General features: G+C 38.2%; 1 protein-coding gene and 1 long non-coding RNA gene across 2 annotated transcripts; both read left to right on the plus strand.

Annotated features, from left to right (window-relative positions):
• The first annotated feature begins 8015 nt into the window (after positions 1–8015).
• On the plus strand, positions 8016–11539 carry LOC102992446 (uncharacterized). Its single transcript, XR_447511.4, has 3 exons — positions 8016–8310; positions 10603–10667; positions 11194–11539. It is a non-coding gene; the product is annotated as an uncharacterized lncRNA (long non-coding RNA).
• A 7-nt stretch (positions 11540–11546) lies between these two features.
• On the plus strand, positions 11547–12700 carry GAPT (GRB2 binding adaptor protein, transmembrane). Its single transcript, XM_007103925.4, has one exon. The coding sequence runs from the start codon at positions 11580–11582 to the stop codon at positions 12042–12044; it is 465 nt and encodes a 154-aa protein (XP_007103987.2). The 5' UTR covers positions 11547–11579; the 3' UTR covers positions 12045–12700.
• Positions 12701–13701: the final 1001 nt, after the last annotated feature.

The following is a 13701-nucleotide window of genomic DNA, read 5'->3' on the forward strand; positions in this document are numbered from 1 at the left end:
CTGAGGCAACCGGTGGTCTCATTGCTCAACACAACTTCTCTTCTTCAGAGAGCCTCATCTGACAGTGGAGATCTTGCCATGTCTACATGAACTGAGTCTGTGCTTGCTCTGCAGTTTTCCAGACTATTTAGTGATATATACATAGGCGGTGAAACTGTAACGAAAAGCAAGGAATGATTAACAGAAAAAACCTGGATTGCTGTTACTCTGGAGATGAGGGAAGACAGTGTCAGAGGGTGGCGCAAGTTTGGGGCTTCCAAAGTAGTGGTGATTTTCAGTTTCTTTACCTGAGTGTTGATACATACACTGATGTAACATTGTGCTAAAGGGAGCAGCTAATGCAGGGCCTAAAGGCAAGAACGAACTGAACGCAGTGGAGGGTTTGCAGACAGCAAATGTGTCTGGGGTTCAGTGAGGGAGGGAGGAAGCAGGGGCCAGATTATGAAAATCCTTATCAGTAAAAGTGGGGTAATTCCAAGAATACAGGAAGCCACTCAAGGGTCTTAGTAAGCAGGGGGCTGATGTGGTCTAATTTATGTTTGAGAGATACCACTCTGTCAGCTTTACGGCAGTATTGGAGGGTGAGCAGTAAGAAGGCTATTTCATTTGTTTAGGCAGAGATGGTGTGGTCTGGAATAAGGACATGTCTGTGTACATACAGAGAACAGGGCAGACTCTATGTGTAACAGCTTACTAAGTCCAGTCAGAGCTAAATGTGAGGTCATTTCCATCACTCTCCCAGGTAGTCACAAGGGTCATCAGCCTCAGGCCATTTTAAGCATGTCACTCCCCTTCTGTGAATTGTTTAATCTGGTACACCACAGGCATTTGGTTACACAAAGAGAAGGAGGGCAGTTCATAAATACCGTAGAGGTTAAAAGCACTTGCTGTAGATTCAGGTCACATGCTGTGAGTTTGAATTCAGGCCCTGGAAAGAGATATGGCCTTGGGTAGGCCTCAGCTTCTTCATCTCCAAACTAGTAAATAACACCCATCCCTATTCTTGCAGAAATTAAAGAAAATCCACATAAAGAGATGGGAGAATGGTCTGACATATGCTCGTGTGAAATCAATGTGTATGTACTATTAGTGCCATTTTAGCCATCATGCAAATTCCTGGCAGATTTTAGTAACATATATTTTTGGGGTGAACTTTGAGCACTTTGCAGATTTTTTTTTACAATACATTTCAAGTTCTCTTTATTTATTTATTTTTGGTTGCATTGGATCTTCATTGCTGCGTGTGGGCTTTCTCTAGTTGCAGTGAGTGGGGGCTACTCTTCATTGTGGTGCACAGGCTTCTCATTGCAGTGGCTTCTCGTTGCAGAGAATGGGCTCTAGGCGCACGGGCTTCAGTAGTTGCAGCATGCAGTCTCAGTAGTTGTGGCACACAGGCTCAGTAGTTGTGGCACAAGGGCTCAGTAGTTGTGGCTCACAGACTCTAGAGCACAGGCTCAGTAGTTGTGGCGCACAGGCTTAGTTGCTCCATGGTGTGTGGGATCTTCCCGGACCAGGGATCAAACCCATGTCCCCTGCATTGGCAAGCGGATTCTTAACCAATGTGCCACCAGGGAAGTCCCTCAAGTTCTTTTTTTATAGTGAAGAAAACTGAAGTAAAGAGTTAAGCGGTTCTCAAGATCATACAGCACAGAGCCATAGAATATTAGTTCAAAAGAGGCCTGACTGTTCAATACTGGCTTGCTGGGACTTTAAATACCTGAAGACCTTTTAAAAACTAGTAATGCTCAAGTTACATCCTCAGAGATTTTGCTCTAATTTTTGTGGCCTGGAACCCAAGCATCAAGATTCTTAAAGCTTCTTAATGAGATTCCAGTGAACAGCTAGAGTTAAGAAGCATTAACTCATTAAGATCCATTTTACAGATAAGAAATTGAGGTTCTCTGTGATTAAATGACTGGCTCAAGCTAGTTAATGTTAGAGATACCATAGACTCTGAGGACAAGAAGGAGATGGTCTTCAAATTCTGATAAACTAGCTAATAAAAGGAACATATTACGGTGAGATATGTCTCTTAAGAATGAACATGATGTTAGCCTGGTCTACTAATGAGAAACCAGTGGTCTACAACGAAGCATAGAAAATGGGTTTCAGAGACATCGACTTGGCCGGGGCATAACACTGGCTTATCTGAGACTATTAACAATTTATGCCTCACCACTAAATGCCCTCGTGCTCTGGGTGAATGTTCACCAATATTTACCTGAAGATGAATTGGCTTCCAGAGTGTGTTTCCCACAGGGAGAGAAAAAGATGCCCTCTTTATTGGGACCCTTTTAGACAGGTCCTCTGCCCTACCCACTCCATTAGTGTTTGTTGTTTTCTACACCCTCTACTCCTCCTCCTGGGAATAAAGTTATATAGGGCGCCATCTCAGTTTGGGGGGAAAAAAGTGACCCTAAACAGCTACTATTCTCTCTCCCCCCCTAATTTCCTGCTCAGAAACAGTGTATAACTCAGATCACTCAGGGTCTTCAAGAAAAGGCCTGAGAATATGCTTTCCTCTGATGAGTGAGCCTCCCCTAGTACCTGCTTCCCATTCCAGGTTTGAAATGGTAATAGTGATTGACACTGTTCTTGGGAGAAAGGTGTCTGCTATCCAGTAGTTCTTACATCCAGTCTGACTCCGTGTAAAGTTTCAAAATATGTGCAGTTATTTTTAAAGTAATGATATGTTATAATGTGCCTTGCAGAATTTTCTGAAGAAGTTGGCAGAATCAACCAGTGACTCATTTGGTGCCTATTATTAATCCTCATTTATAATACTCTCCTCCTCAAATGAACAAAAACCAAAAATCTGTTGAAATAGTTTGTTATTTGACTTGTGAAATTATATACACAGTCTAAGATGAACGGTGTATCTTCTGTTGGACTGCTAGATTATGCAGCTTTCAATTTTTTTCATGAAGAAGTAAAATGTTTTCAATTTTTTTCAGCTTTCCCAATGTCCATTTATTTTAATCTGAAGGAATAAAAGGGGAAACAGCGAGGGAAGGAGAAGGAGTGTTGTTGAACTGAAGTTGAAACAAGCTTCAAGTCATGTTATCTGATATGCGCTAGCGGTTGGGAAAGACTTATGATGAAAAAGGAGTTGGAGTGAAAGGAAATATATGCTAAACATGAAAACTGCTTTGAAATATCATCTACTGAATGTGATGGCCATTTTTATACTATTCATTTGTACTTAGTAGAATTTGAAGGAATCTTAGGGATTACTGAATCCGTTGCTGTTTTGTGGATGAAGAAAGCAAGATGGAGAAGTCATATTATTTGCCTAAGATCACAGAATTATTCCTTTTAGGTTAAATTGCTTTATACCTGTGTTTTTAGATTGAATATTATTTTTCAGCAACACATCCCTTAAGTAAGTCAAGGTGTGCCGATGAAAGACCATATTCATAATCTCAGAAAGTAGAAATTCCCTGCTTTGACTGGGTGGAAGCTCAAGGTTCATTAATAACTCCCATCCTTCCTACCACCAGCCTTTCCCAACCTTCAGGCTCAGGAAGCTCCAGATAAAGTTATAACTCATCCAGCTCGAAGTCCACCTGCAATTTAGCAAAATTTCCCCTCCCAAATTAGTAGACCAGTTTACCAAAGAAGATGGTAATCTGAATGAATAAAAACATATATCTAGTTACCTCAGTTTTGCATGACTTTTAAAGGTATTGTCTTACTCTTCATCTCCAGTTTCTTTTTTTTTAATTAAGATACAATTACATAATGTAGTGCATAAATCTGAAATGGACAGCTTGATGAATGGTTATATATAGATACGTCTTTGTAGCCACCACAAAGATCAAGATATAGAACATTTTCTAGCATCTGAGACGGCTCCCTTATATACCTCCCAGTCTATAATAATCACCTTTCTTCCGACTTCTACCATTATATGGTTGTAGAAAGCTTTACATGATTTCAGGAGTGGAATCATAAAACATGTACTCTTTTGTGCATAGCTTCTTTAATTATATATTAAGTTTGTAAGATTCATCCATGTTTCTGTGCATATCAGTAACTTGGCTGTTTTCATTGTTGTGTAGTACTCCATTGTGTGGATTTACCATGCTCCATTTACCCACTGTATTGTTGATGGACATTTGGAATGTTTCTAGAGCTTTGGGACATTATGAAGAAAGTGGTCATAATCAGAACGGCCTTCATTTCTGTTGAGTATATACATAGGAGTGCAATTCCTAAGTCTTTTTACTTTGTTTTTCTTTCAGTGTCTTCTTTTTTTAGCCCTTGACCATAATCCAACCTTTCTAAGTTGTTAAATGAACCATAACAATATACGTCTCTTTAGTCCTGACAAGTGTTTCAGGTGGCAGATTTCATAGTTTAAAATGGTCCACCAATAGAGTAACATCTTTCATGGTTCACTACCTATGGCATCCCTGATGGATTTTGCTCTCTCATTTTCTTATCACTAACTTCCCGTCGTATATATTCTGACTTAAGGTAAGGAGAGAAAAACAGATAGACTCTTGAAGGGGACATCTAGGGACTTTCTTTTTATCTATTCCTCACAGAGTTGGTATAGTATAGAGGAAAATTACTAGATCAGAATCAGGAGACTGTTTTGATATCTGGTCTAGATTTCTACTTTCTATGGAGTAAATCACATCATTTCTCTGACCCTCAGAGGGTTCAATTATATCAATAGTTCCCAAACCTGGCCACAATTCAATATCATCTGAGGAGATGTCAATGTTCCTTTTTCTTATGAAAGTGGTACATGTTTATGAAAAAAGATCAAATAGTATAAAAGACTGTAAAATCAAAAGTAAAAATTCCTCCCCCTGACACAGTCTGTGCAATCCCTTATAACTCTAACTCAGAAATTCCTTGGTATTGTTCTTAACTTTTAAAATGAATATCCCTGGGCCCAACTCCAGACATAATGAAGCAGAATCCCCAGGGTCCTATGAATTTGTATTCTTTTTTTAAAGTTTCATAAGTGATCTTGATAGACTTTCAGGTTTGGGAATGAATTCCTTGACTAAATAATATCTCACATCTCTTCCAGTAAAATCCATTCCAATCCCCTCAAAATTATATTATTTAAGTTTGCCAGCTGCTAACAGGATTGACACTAAGCATAACTAAAGCAACAGTGGCTCTATTTTGACCTCTTCTTATTCATGCCTTCTCTCCTCACCTTCAACTGCTCAATTTCCTCACTTTAAAATTTTCTTAACTCCTTGGCCCACACAGTGAAACTTTACTAGTTGGAAGGCAGTGACTCATTCCATTAAAGCTCTAGTTGCTTTTTGGCTAATCCCATAAACCCATCAGTATTAATGAATTTGCTAGCTAATAATATGCTACCTTTCCCAGGCAACATAATGCCTTATGCTAAAATGTATGCTTCCATAATGCCTTTAACCAGTAGCATGGAGTTTGGGGGCTCCCTACAGAATATCCAGGACGATGTTTTTAGTCAGTCGTGCTTTCAAATAAAATCCACATTCACAAACATTTTTCCACATCTGTCATCACCATTACTCAGTTCAAGTATCTGAAAAAGTACATGGTTAAAAATAAATAGATATTAACTGACACAAAAGAAATTGCTAGGAATTTTAATCACAGTTAAGTAAATTGGTTGTTAATCATCAAATAATAGGAGAAGAAAGATTATCTGGATAAACTATTCAGTCCAAATTACACTAGAGAACAATTTACCTCCCACGCCCTCTGCTAACCAAATGACATGGTGGAAGGAAAAGCAGGAAAAGAAAGCCTAACTATAATTGCTATGATTAAAAAGGGAACTGTAAGAAGACAATAAAAATGTGTCTTGCTAGGCCAAAGATAGGAAGGTAGGAAAACAAAACTCAAGACATAATATCTGATCCATACAAATGATGATTATACAATAATTCTATTTTGAAAAAAATATATATATAGCATCTCTTCTGTAAATTCAAAGAATGGTTATATCTATTACTTAAAAATAAATCATATCTAGAGAAAAAGGCCAGGGAATATCCCTTCATTTTATTTATCTTTAGAAAAACTAAAGTGATAAAGGGTTAAAACTTTCCTAAGTTCAAACAGCAAAATCTAGATGAACTTCCAGTTGTCCTGAGTTCTAGAGTAGACTGTGTAATCTTACATAAATATTGTATTTATTACATTACTTGCAGATTGTGTGCGTGTGTGTGTGTGTGTGTGTGTTATTACTTGGAAGGGTGGCTAATGTTGCAGTTAAAATATTGGTAGACTGAAGATTGAATTCACATTTCAAGCTTCACAACTTCATAACCTCCTTCACTCTGAGATCTTTGCCTAGAACACTCCTATTCTGCCTTGATTATCTCCTTCGTGTTCTGTGAGGCTTTGCTCATGTCTTCCCTTCCTTGACAACTGTGAGCTGATGTCTCTTTTCCTTGCTCCCACTGTTCCCTGTGCATAACTGTGTCTTTCTTAGCTCCTACTGTCTTGATCTGAAAAGATCTGTGAGTACAGCCTCTTCACTAGGCTTTAGGTGCTGCAAGGGAGTTTGTTCACTATTGCATCCCCATTGCTTAGCATAATGCCTGGCACAATGTCAGTGTCCAGTCAGTATTGACAATATTGTTCTTTGAATGTCTAATTGGTATTTCAGTAACTAAATCTTCTTTTAAACTGCCTCATGCAAAGTTCATCCTCTGTGCTTGACAAAGTTCCAGTACAACATAAAAGGCAAAATTTCCGTTACTTTATCATCTTGTCTGTCTAATTCAGCACTTCCCATTTGGGTATTCCACAGAGTTGTCCTCTGAGAGATGCTGTTAAATAAGGGTTCCATGATGGAGACTTGTCATTCAGCCTAGAGACAGCTAGTATGGTGCCTTTAGCACACAGGTGATGGAAGCAAACTGCCAGCCACACAGGGGGAGTGAGTACCTCACCACTCTGCCTTCCTCCCCTCCTCTGTAAGAAAGGATGAATAGAGTCCTCTCCTACCAAGTTGTTGTCAGGATTTACTGAGTAGCACACAACGGATTTAAATACATAGTAGTGCTCAGAAAATGCTGGCTACTATTATTAAATGAAGTTAAACAGTTTTTCTTTCATATTTGGTTTGGTTTGGTTTGCATGCTGTAGGACTGCTCATAGCTTTTAGTATGCTGAGTGCCTGTGAGTCTCCAGGTAAGCAGTACTTTCCAAATTTACTTGATGAAACTTCTACTAGAAAATTCCAGAAGTAGTACACTTTGGAATATACTTTAGGAAATCCTGTCTTATCAATTTAAAAGAATATTAGCATATTCTGAACCAAAATTGGGGCACTGGTTTGACATGTATAGATGTAACCTGGGGCACTGGGACATAGTACTTGGAACAAGGACTGTTCTAACATACAAGCAAATAAATAAAGACCTATGCATCACTACCTTTTAAAATATTTCTTTTTAAAAATTTTGAAGTGCAAATAAAATGACTTATTCATTCTAAAATGAGGACTGCCTGAAGATTACACACAGCATTAAACTTTTTAAAAGTTATAAAAATTAAAAGGTAAAATGCACACTCTTTTAGGTATTGTAGTGGGTTGAATGGTGACCCCCCACACCCTCCAAAAGAGCCATCCAAATCCTAATTCCTGGAAGCTGTGAACAGGACCTTATTTGGAAGTAGGGTCTTTGCAGGTGTAATTAAATGAAGGGTCTGAGAAAAGATCATCCTGGATTATCTGGGTGGTCCTACATCCAATGACAGTGACCTTATAAGAGATACATAGAGGAAAAGACAAGAGGAGAAGCCATGAGACAATGGAGCAGAGATGGGGGTGATGTGTCTACAACATGAGGAACACCAGGGATCACCAGGAAGCACCAGAAGCTGGGAGAGAGGCCTGGATGGATTCTCCCCTGGGGTGTCCAGAAGTACCGCCCCTGCCCACCCCTTGATTTTGGACTTCTGGCCTCCATAATGTGAGAGAATAAATTTCTGATGTTTAAAAAAAAACAAAAATAAAGTGGAGACTGCAAATATTGCTCAAATAAAAAAAACCACCTAGGCTTTATGCATCATTTTCTGATATAGTTGGAGAATTATTACTGGGTAAAGATGAAGGGCTGGACTTCCTTACTCAAAAACTCGTGCAATTTATCTTAATTCTTGTGCATCTGATAAGAACTTCCTCTAGAGCCAGGAAACTTTGCAAGTATGAAATGATCTGAAAGGAGGGAGTAAAGAAGGAAGTAACTGACCTACATGAAAAAGAGGAACAAGTTCTAAACAAAAGTGGGTTTAAAACAACCAAAAGAACAAAAGAAAGCTCGGCATACCAACCTCAAGGTAAGTAAGAACCTGCTTTAAGGTGTTTGTGTGAAATGAAAACTATAACAAACTAGTTCATTTTAAATAATCAATGGCTTTTTATCTCATCAAACACAGTTTGTAGAATTAGGTGGCCATACGTTGAAAAACCACTTTACAAATTAAGAGTGAGGTTAATGTTTCTTTACTAGTATAGAGGCTCACAAGGATAAGAGTATGCATTGTTGTTGCCTTGGTTTCAAACAGAAGGGCAGTATCTGACTGAAAATTTCAGAAATTTGTCAACAATTTGTGATTTTAAGACAAATAATTGTTAGGTAACCTGTTGGAATTGTCTTCCAAAACAGAAACAGTCTTCTTTCAAATTGGGCAAAGTGAAACGTATAAGTTATATTTGAAGGACTCTTGTTTAACATATGTATCCCATTCTAGTAGGTCTTTATTCATGTCTTGCAGGGTTTTTCCTATTAAGTTATTTTGAAGAAAGAGGACGGATGCATTTATTTTCCTGTAAAATGTCTCGTCTTTATCTCAGAGAACACTACTTTGACAAACAGCTTTAATATTGGGAATGTACTGGAATGTCTACATAGAAGAACATAGATGGTTAAAAATAAATTCTCCTCTCGAAAATCCAGAGAGCAATTTATTACCTTATCCTCAGAGGACAATAGTTAGCCTTCCTCACTGCTGTTGCAATCCTGGCAGCTTTAAAAAAGCTGATTAATTTCAATCAATATGTGAAATTTAGTTCAAATATGCTGGCAAATATTTACTTAAATGAGTAATCATTTATACCATGAAATATCTTACATACGGTCAGTTCTCAGCTGTTGCAAAAAAGGAAGTGGGCTCCTAATGGTTAAAGTCACTTGCCAAACCTTTGCCTTTGAACACAAGCACTGTGTCTGGCCTTTTAAAGGAGGGAACCTACAAAAGTTCCAAAGAAAGTAAAAGATGTTGCAGTCTGGGGTGTCTGTCCCTATAGTTTTATCAAATAAATGTTATGAGTTAACTGCATCTCCTATTTAATTTCGTATTTTATGTGAAATGCCAATTGAAAATTTGCATATTGATGTATTCTAACCTTGAACAAATTTAGAAAAGTTCACTGTTGTACATGAGTTCCTACTGAGAGCAGGGCACAATTTCATGGGGTTTCTTTTTTCCTGTTTATCATTACTATTTTTATCCTAATGCAGGTTGCTCCCTTTATTAACACATATTTAACAAGCTAGCTATTCTGTGTCTAGTACTGCCGCTGGTAATATAAAGATGAATAAGATATGATTCCGAACACTCAAGAACCTCAGAGCTAATCATCTATAAAAATTTAGTGATGGATGTGCTGATAGACATTCATAGAAATGTGGGTAGGAATAATATTTGGGGGAAATTTCTACTTGAATCCAGATTTAATCACTTTGTCATTGAAGAAGTTACTTGACTTTTTTAATCCTCTCTTTTGTCACATATAAAATGGGCATAACAGTAGTATCTATTTAACATGACAGCTGTGCATGGTAGGATTAAATGAGATAATCCGTGTAAAAGTGTTTAGAAGCCGACCCCAAATAACTAAATATTATTGATTATGACATTCAGTGGATGATGATAATCATCTCATAAGCACTATGAAATTGGATGACTATAGTTAACAATACTGTATTATTTATTTGAAAGTTGCTAAGAGAGTAGATCGTAAAGTTCTCATTACAAGAAAAAAAACTGTAACTGAGCTGATATATATTAACTAAATTTAGTGTTTTGATCAATTCACAATACACATATATCAAATCATCATGTTGTACACCGTAAACTGATACAGTGGTATATATCAATTATATCTCAATAAAACTGGAAGAAAACAACAATAATGAAAACAATATTGGATATAAGTATTTCTGTGACTAGGCTAAAAACATACAGTAATAATATTTTGTTGATAAAATCATAATAGAACATTCAGCTGAGTTGAACACTTCCATTTTTCTCTCCTCTTTGCCATTTTAAAGCATCAACAGGTAGCACTCTAAAATTATCTTAATTAAATGAAAGTTATTTGCTGGAAGTTGTGAGAAGACTAGTGATAGGAAGTCTTTCAAATTTTGTTTTAAATATTTTGTTTTTAGGTATTTTGTGTTACATCAAAGAGCTCTTTTCTTTTTTTAAGTATACACTGTACCTTTTAGAAGACATGTCTTGAGTTTTAAAGTGTGAACTTAAACAATTAGATGCTTAGATTTGGAGTCCTATGTTTATTTAATCATTCATTCAATAAATATTGACTGAGTGTCTTTTTTGTGCTAGGTGTTATGCTTTTCTCTAGGAGTATTCAGAGGAAAAGACCTGATCCCTGTCCACCATTTAACCAGGTAGGAAGACACACAATTTCCTGTAATTTAGATTGCCATGCTATAATAGAGAACTGACTCATTAATATGGGGATACAGAGGAATGTGTGATTAAGGAAAAGACATGGTCCTAGATCACTACAAAGAGGGACAGGCAAGGTTTCACAGAGGAGGTGATAGGTAATGGAAATGATTGCACATCTATACTCTTATCTCTTTGCTCCTATTGTGTTTGAAGCATTATCTTTCTGTTGAAAATTATTAGCCTTATGGTCAAAAACCATGTTGAAATCTAAGTGATAAAACCACTCAGGCTTCAGCAGAGACAGGTTCTTTTAACTCTCCCCCCGCCACACACACACACACACAACAGCTAGTACTGTATTTTGTATTAAAACAAAAACTCACTAAATGCAACAGCTAGTACTGTATTCTATCCTGAAGGAAGAGCTCACTAAATGCTGATGCTTAATGTAGTGGTAGAAATTGGCAGATTTTTTATTATGCTATGTAATAAATATGCAATTAAAATGTTTCTAATTTACAGCAGGCACGTGGATGGCAGATCGTTCAACCTTCCCTTCCTTGAGTTTTCTACTCTGCTATTATTTTCCACTCATTTGTGCTTCACTTTGTGATTCATTGATAAAAAAGGAAGTGGAGTTGAATGAAATCCCCCCGACACCGTGCAATTATACAACAACAATTGTATAATCATCAGCTACAACAGAGCCAGCTTCCAAAATCAAGTTTACTCATCTCTCCTCTATGTACACCAGGTCTTTGCCATGATGTTCTTTCATATCTGAATCAGAAATGCCTAAAAGAGCTTCCGAAATTACTTTCAAACCATATCCTACAAAGAATTACAGTGGACTGTACCTGTGAATTCATTAAGGGCTACACCATACTACGAAACAATACTGTGCAGAAATGCTGAAAAGCTGCGGAAATACTTCAGTGGCCATTTCCATAGGAATTTCCCTTCTTTTACTGTTGTTGATCTGTGGAATTGGGTGTGTTTGGCACTGGAAACAGCATAATACAGTGCAATTTACCTTACCAAAGTTTTTGCAAAGGAGAAAAGACTACCCTAAAAGAGTCTCCTTGAGCCCCCGGGTTATCGGCCCAAGAAATAAAATCTCAGTTCAAACCCAAGACCACAGCTCTGCTGGGAAGGACACTAACATACATGACAACTATGAAAATGTGGCAGCGTGTCCTCCCCAAGTTAAGGAAGAAACAGACAAGGGAGTATATGAAAACACTTGGCAGACCAATTTCCAGGAACATATCTATGGAAATGAGACACCATGTGACTATTATAACTTCCAGAAGCCTAGTACTTCTGAAGAACCTCAAGATGAAGACGTATATATTCTTCCGGATTCATATTAAGTTTTCAAAATGTGGGTTTAGTTCCTGGAGGATAAATATTTGCTGGAACTTTTATTGTACTGATAACATTATTAATCAAGTTCTTCTGTTGAAACTTAATGATCTCTGTTTTATCTCCACCCTTCTGAATCCTCTCTGCATGTATCACTGTGGATTATTCTAGATATCCTCTCCACCCTCCTTGCCCTGGATTAATTCTGCATTATGTTTTATTGATTCTTCCTTCTGAACATTACTTGTTATATTTTTCTTCTTTTTCTATCTCCACCATCTTTTCTGGCTCAGGATTGTAGTCACAGTCTGCTAACTAGTCTTTCTGGCTCTAGTTTCTACATAATCAGTGATGCTGCATCAATCCCCATGATGTTGCCAGATTCATCTGCAGAAAATATTCTGAACGGCCACATCACTCCTTTGCATATAACCTCTTAATGTCGCCTCTTTGTAAAAGACATACTACTCATAATTCTAACTCCAGAATTCATGATTTTACACAGTTGGTTCAAATTCACTTTTCCAGTGACTTCTACTAATCTCTCACTTCATTTTCATCCGAATCATCTGAAAACCTGCCGAACCCGTCCCTCCTCCACGGCTTTGTTTGTCCACCCCCTCTTAAGCCTGCCTCGGATCATAACTTCTTCCACGAGTCTCTTGAATCATTCCAAGCCTACATTTGCCTTTTTTCTTTTCCTGATCTCCTATAGATTTTGCTGCCTGTTCAATTCTTTGGGCGGTTTGAGCACAGGCTCCGGACGCGCAGGCTCAGCGGCCATGGCTCACGGGCCCAGCCGCTACGCGGCATGTGGGATCCTCCCAGACCGGGGCGCGAACCCGGTTCCCCTGCATCGGCAGGCGGACGCGCAACCACTGCGCCACCAGGGAAGCCCTCTCTTTGGGCGTTTAAACATATGAATGTTTGCAATGGCATTTTATTATTTAGTGTCGTATGAGAATGTCTTAATTTCCCTACTAAATAGTAAGGAACTGTCTCATATTCATACTTTAGCTCCAATACCTAGACCACCATATGAGGCACTCAATATTATTCAGTTGACAAGAATTGAACTGTATATTTTACTAAGTCCTTTTGAAAACAATCTAATAAATTCATCCATCCAAGGAATATTTATTGAGTACCTTCTATTTACTTCTTACTGTGCTGTACACATGGAGGGGGTAAAATAGTGAAAAGAAAGACATGGGTCCTGAACATGTTCTGTCTAGTACGAAAGAAAAGACAAAAAACAAACAAATAGTATGCGATTTATATAAGCTATGATATCTCTAAACCCACCCTTGGATATGCTGCTCTAAATTGCTCAGGCTGGAACTCTGCAAACTATCAATACCTTTCTCCTTTGCCAGGCGTATCCGCGTTAGGATCTGTCAACAGCGGGCAGTGAGGAAGAATGGTAGGCAATAAACAGGAAGCAAAAGGGGCCTTGCTCCTTCTCGCTCTCCTTGCTGTCCTGAGAAGGTACTGTTGTCGTTTAACCTACTCCAGCATCTCTGGGTGTCCGCAGTTTCTAGTTCTTCCAGCACTTCCAAAGCCAGCTTCTTTGCACCTTGTCAGAGACGCAGGCGCCAGCCAAGCAGCACCCTTTCCTTGGTATCTGAGAACCAGCCCCTCAGCCCCTCCTCCAAGCTCCTGAGG

This window comes from Physeter macrocephalus, chromosome 8, assembly GCF_002837175.3.
Source record: "Physeter macrocephalus isolate SW-GA chromosome 8, ASM283717v5, whole genome shotgun sequence".
Classification (NCBI taxonomy): domain Eukaryota; kingdom Metazoa; phylum Chordata; class Mammalia; order Artiodactyla; family Physeteridae; genus Physeter; species Physeter macrocephalus.

Excerpts from the sequence above, each read along its gene's own strand:
- GAPT (XM_007103925.4), top strand. The coding sequence starts at position 11,580 with ATGCTGAAAAGCTGCGGAAATACTTCAGTGGCCATTTCCATAGGAATT.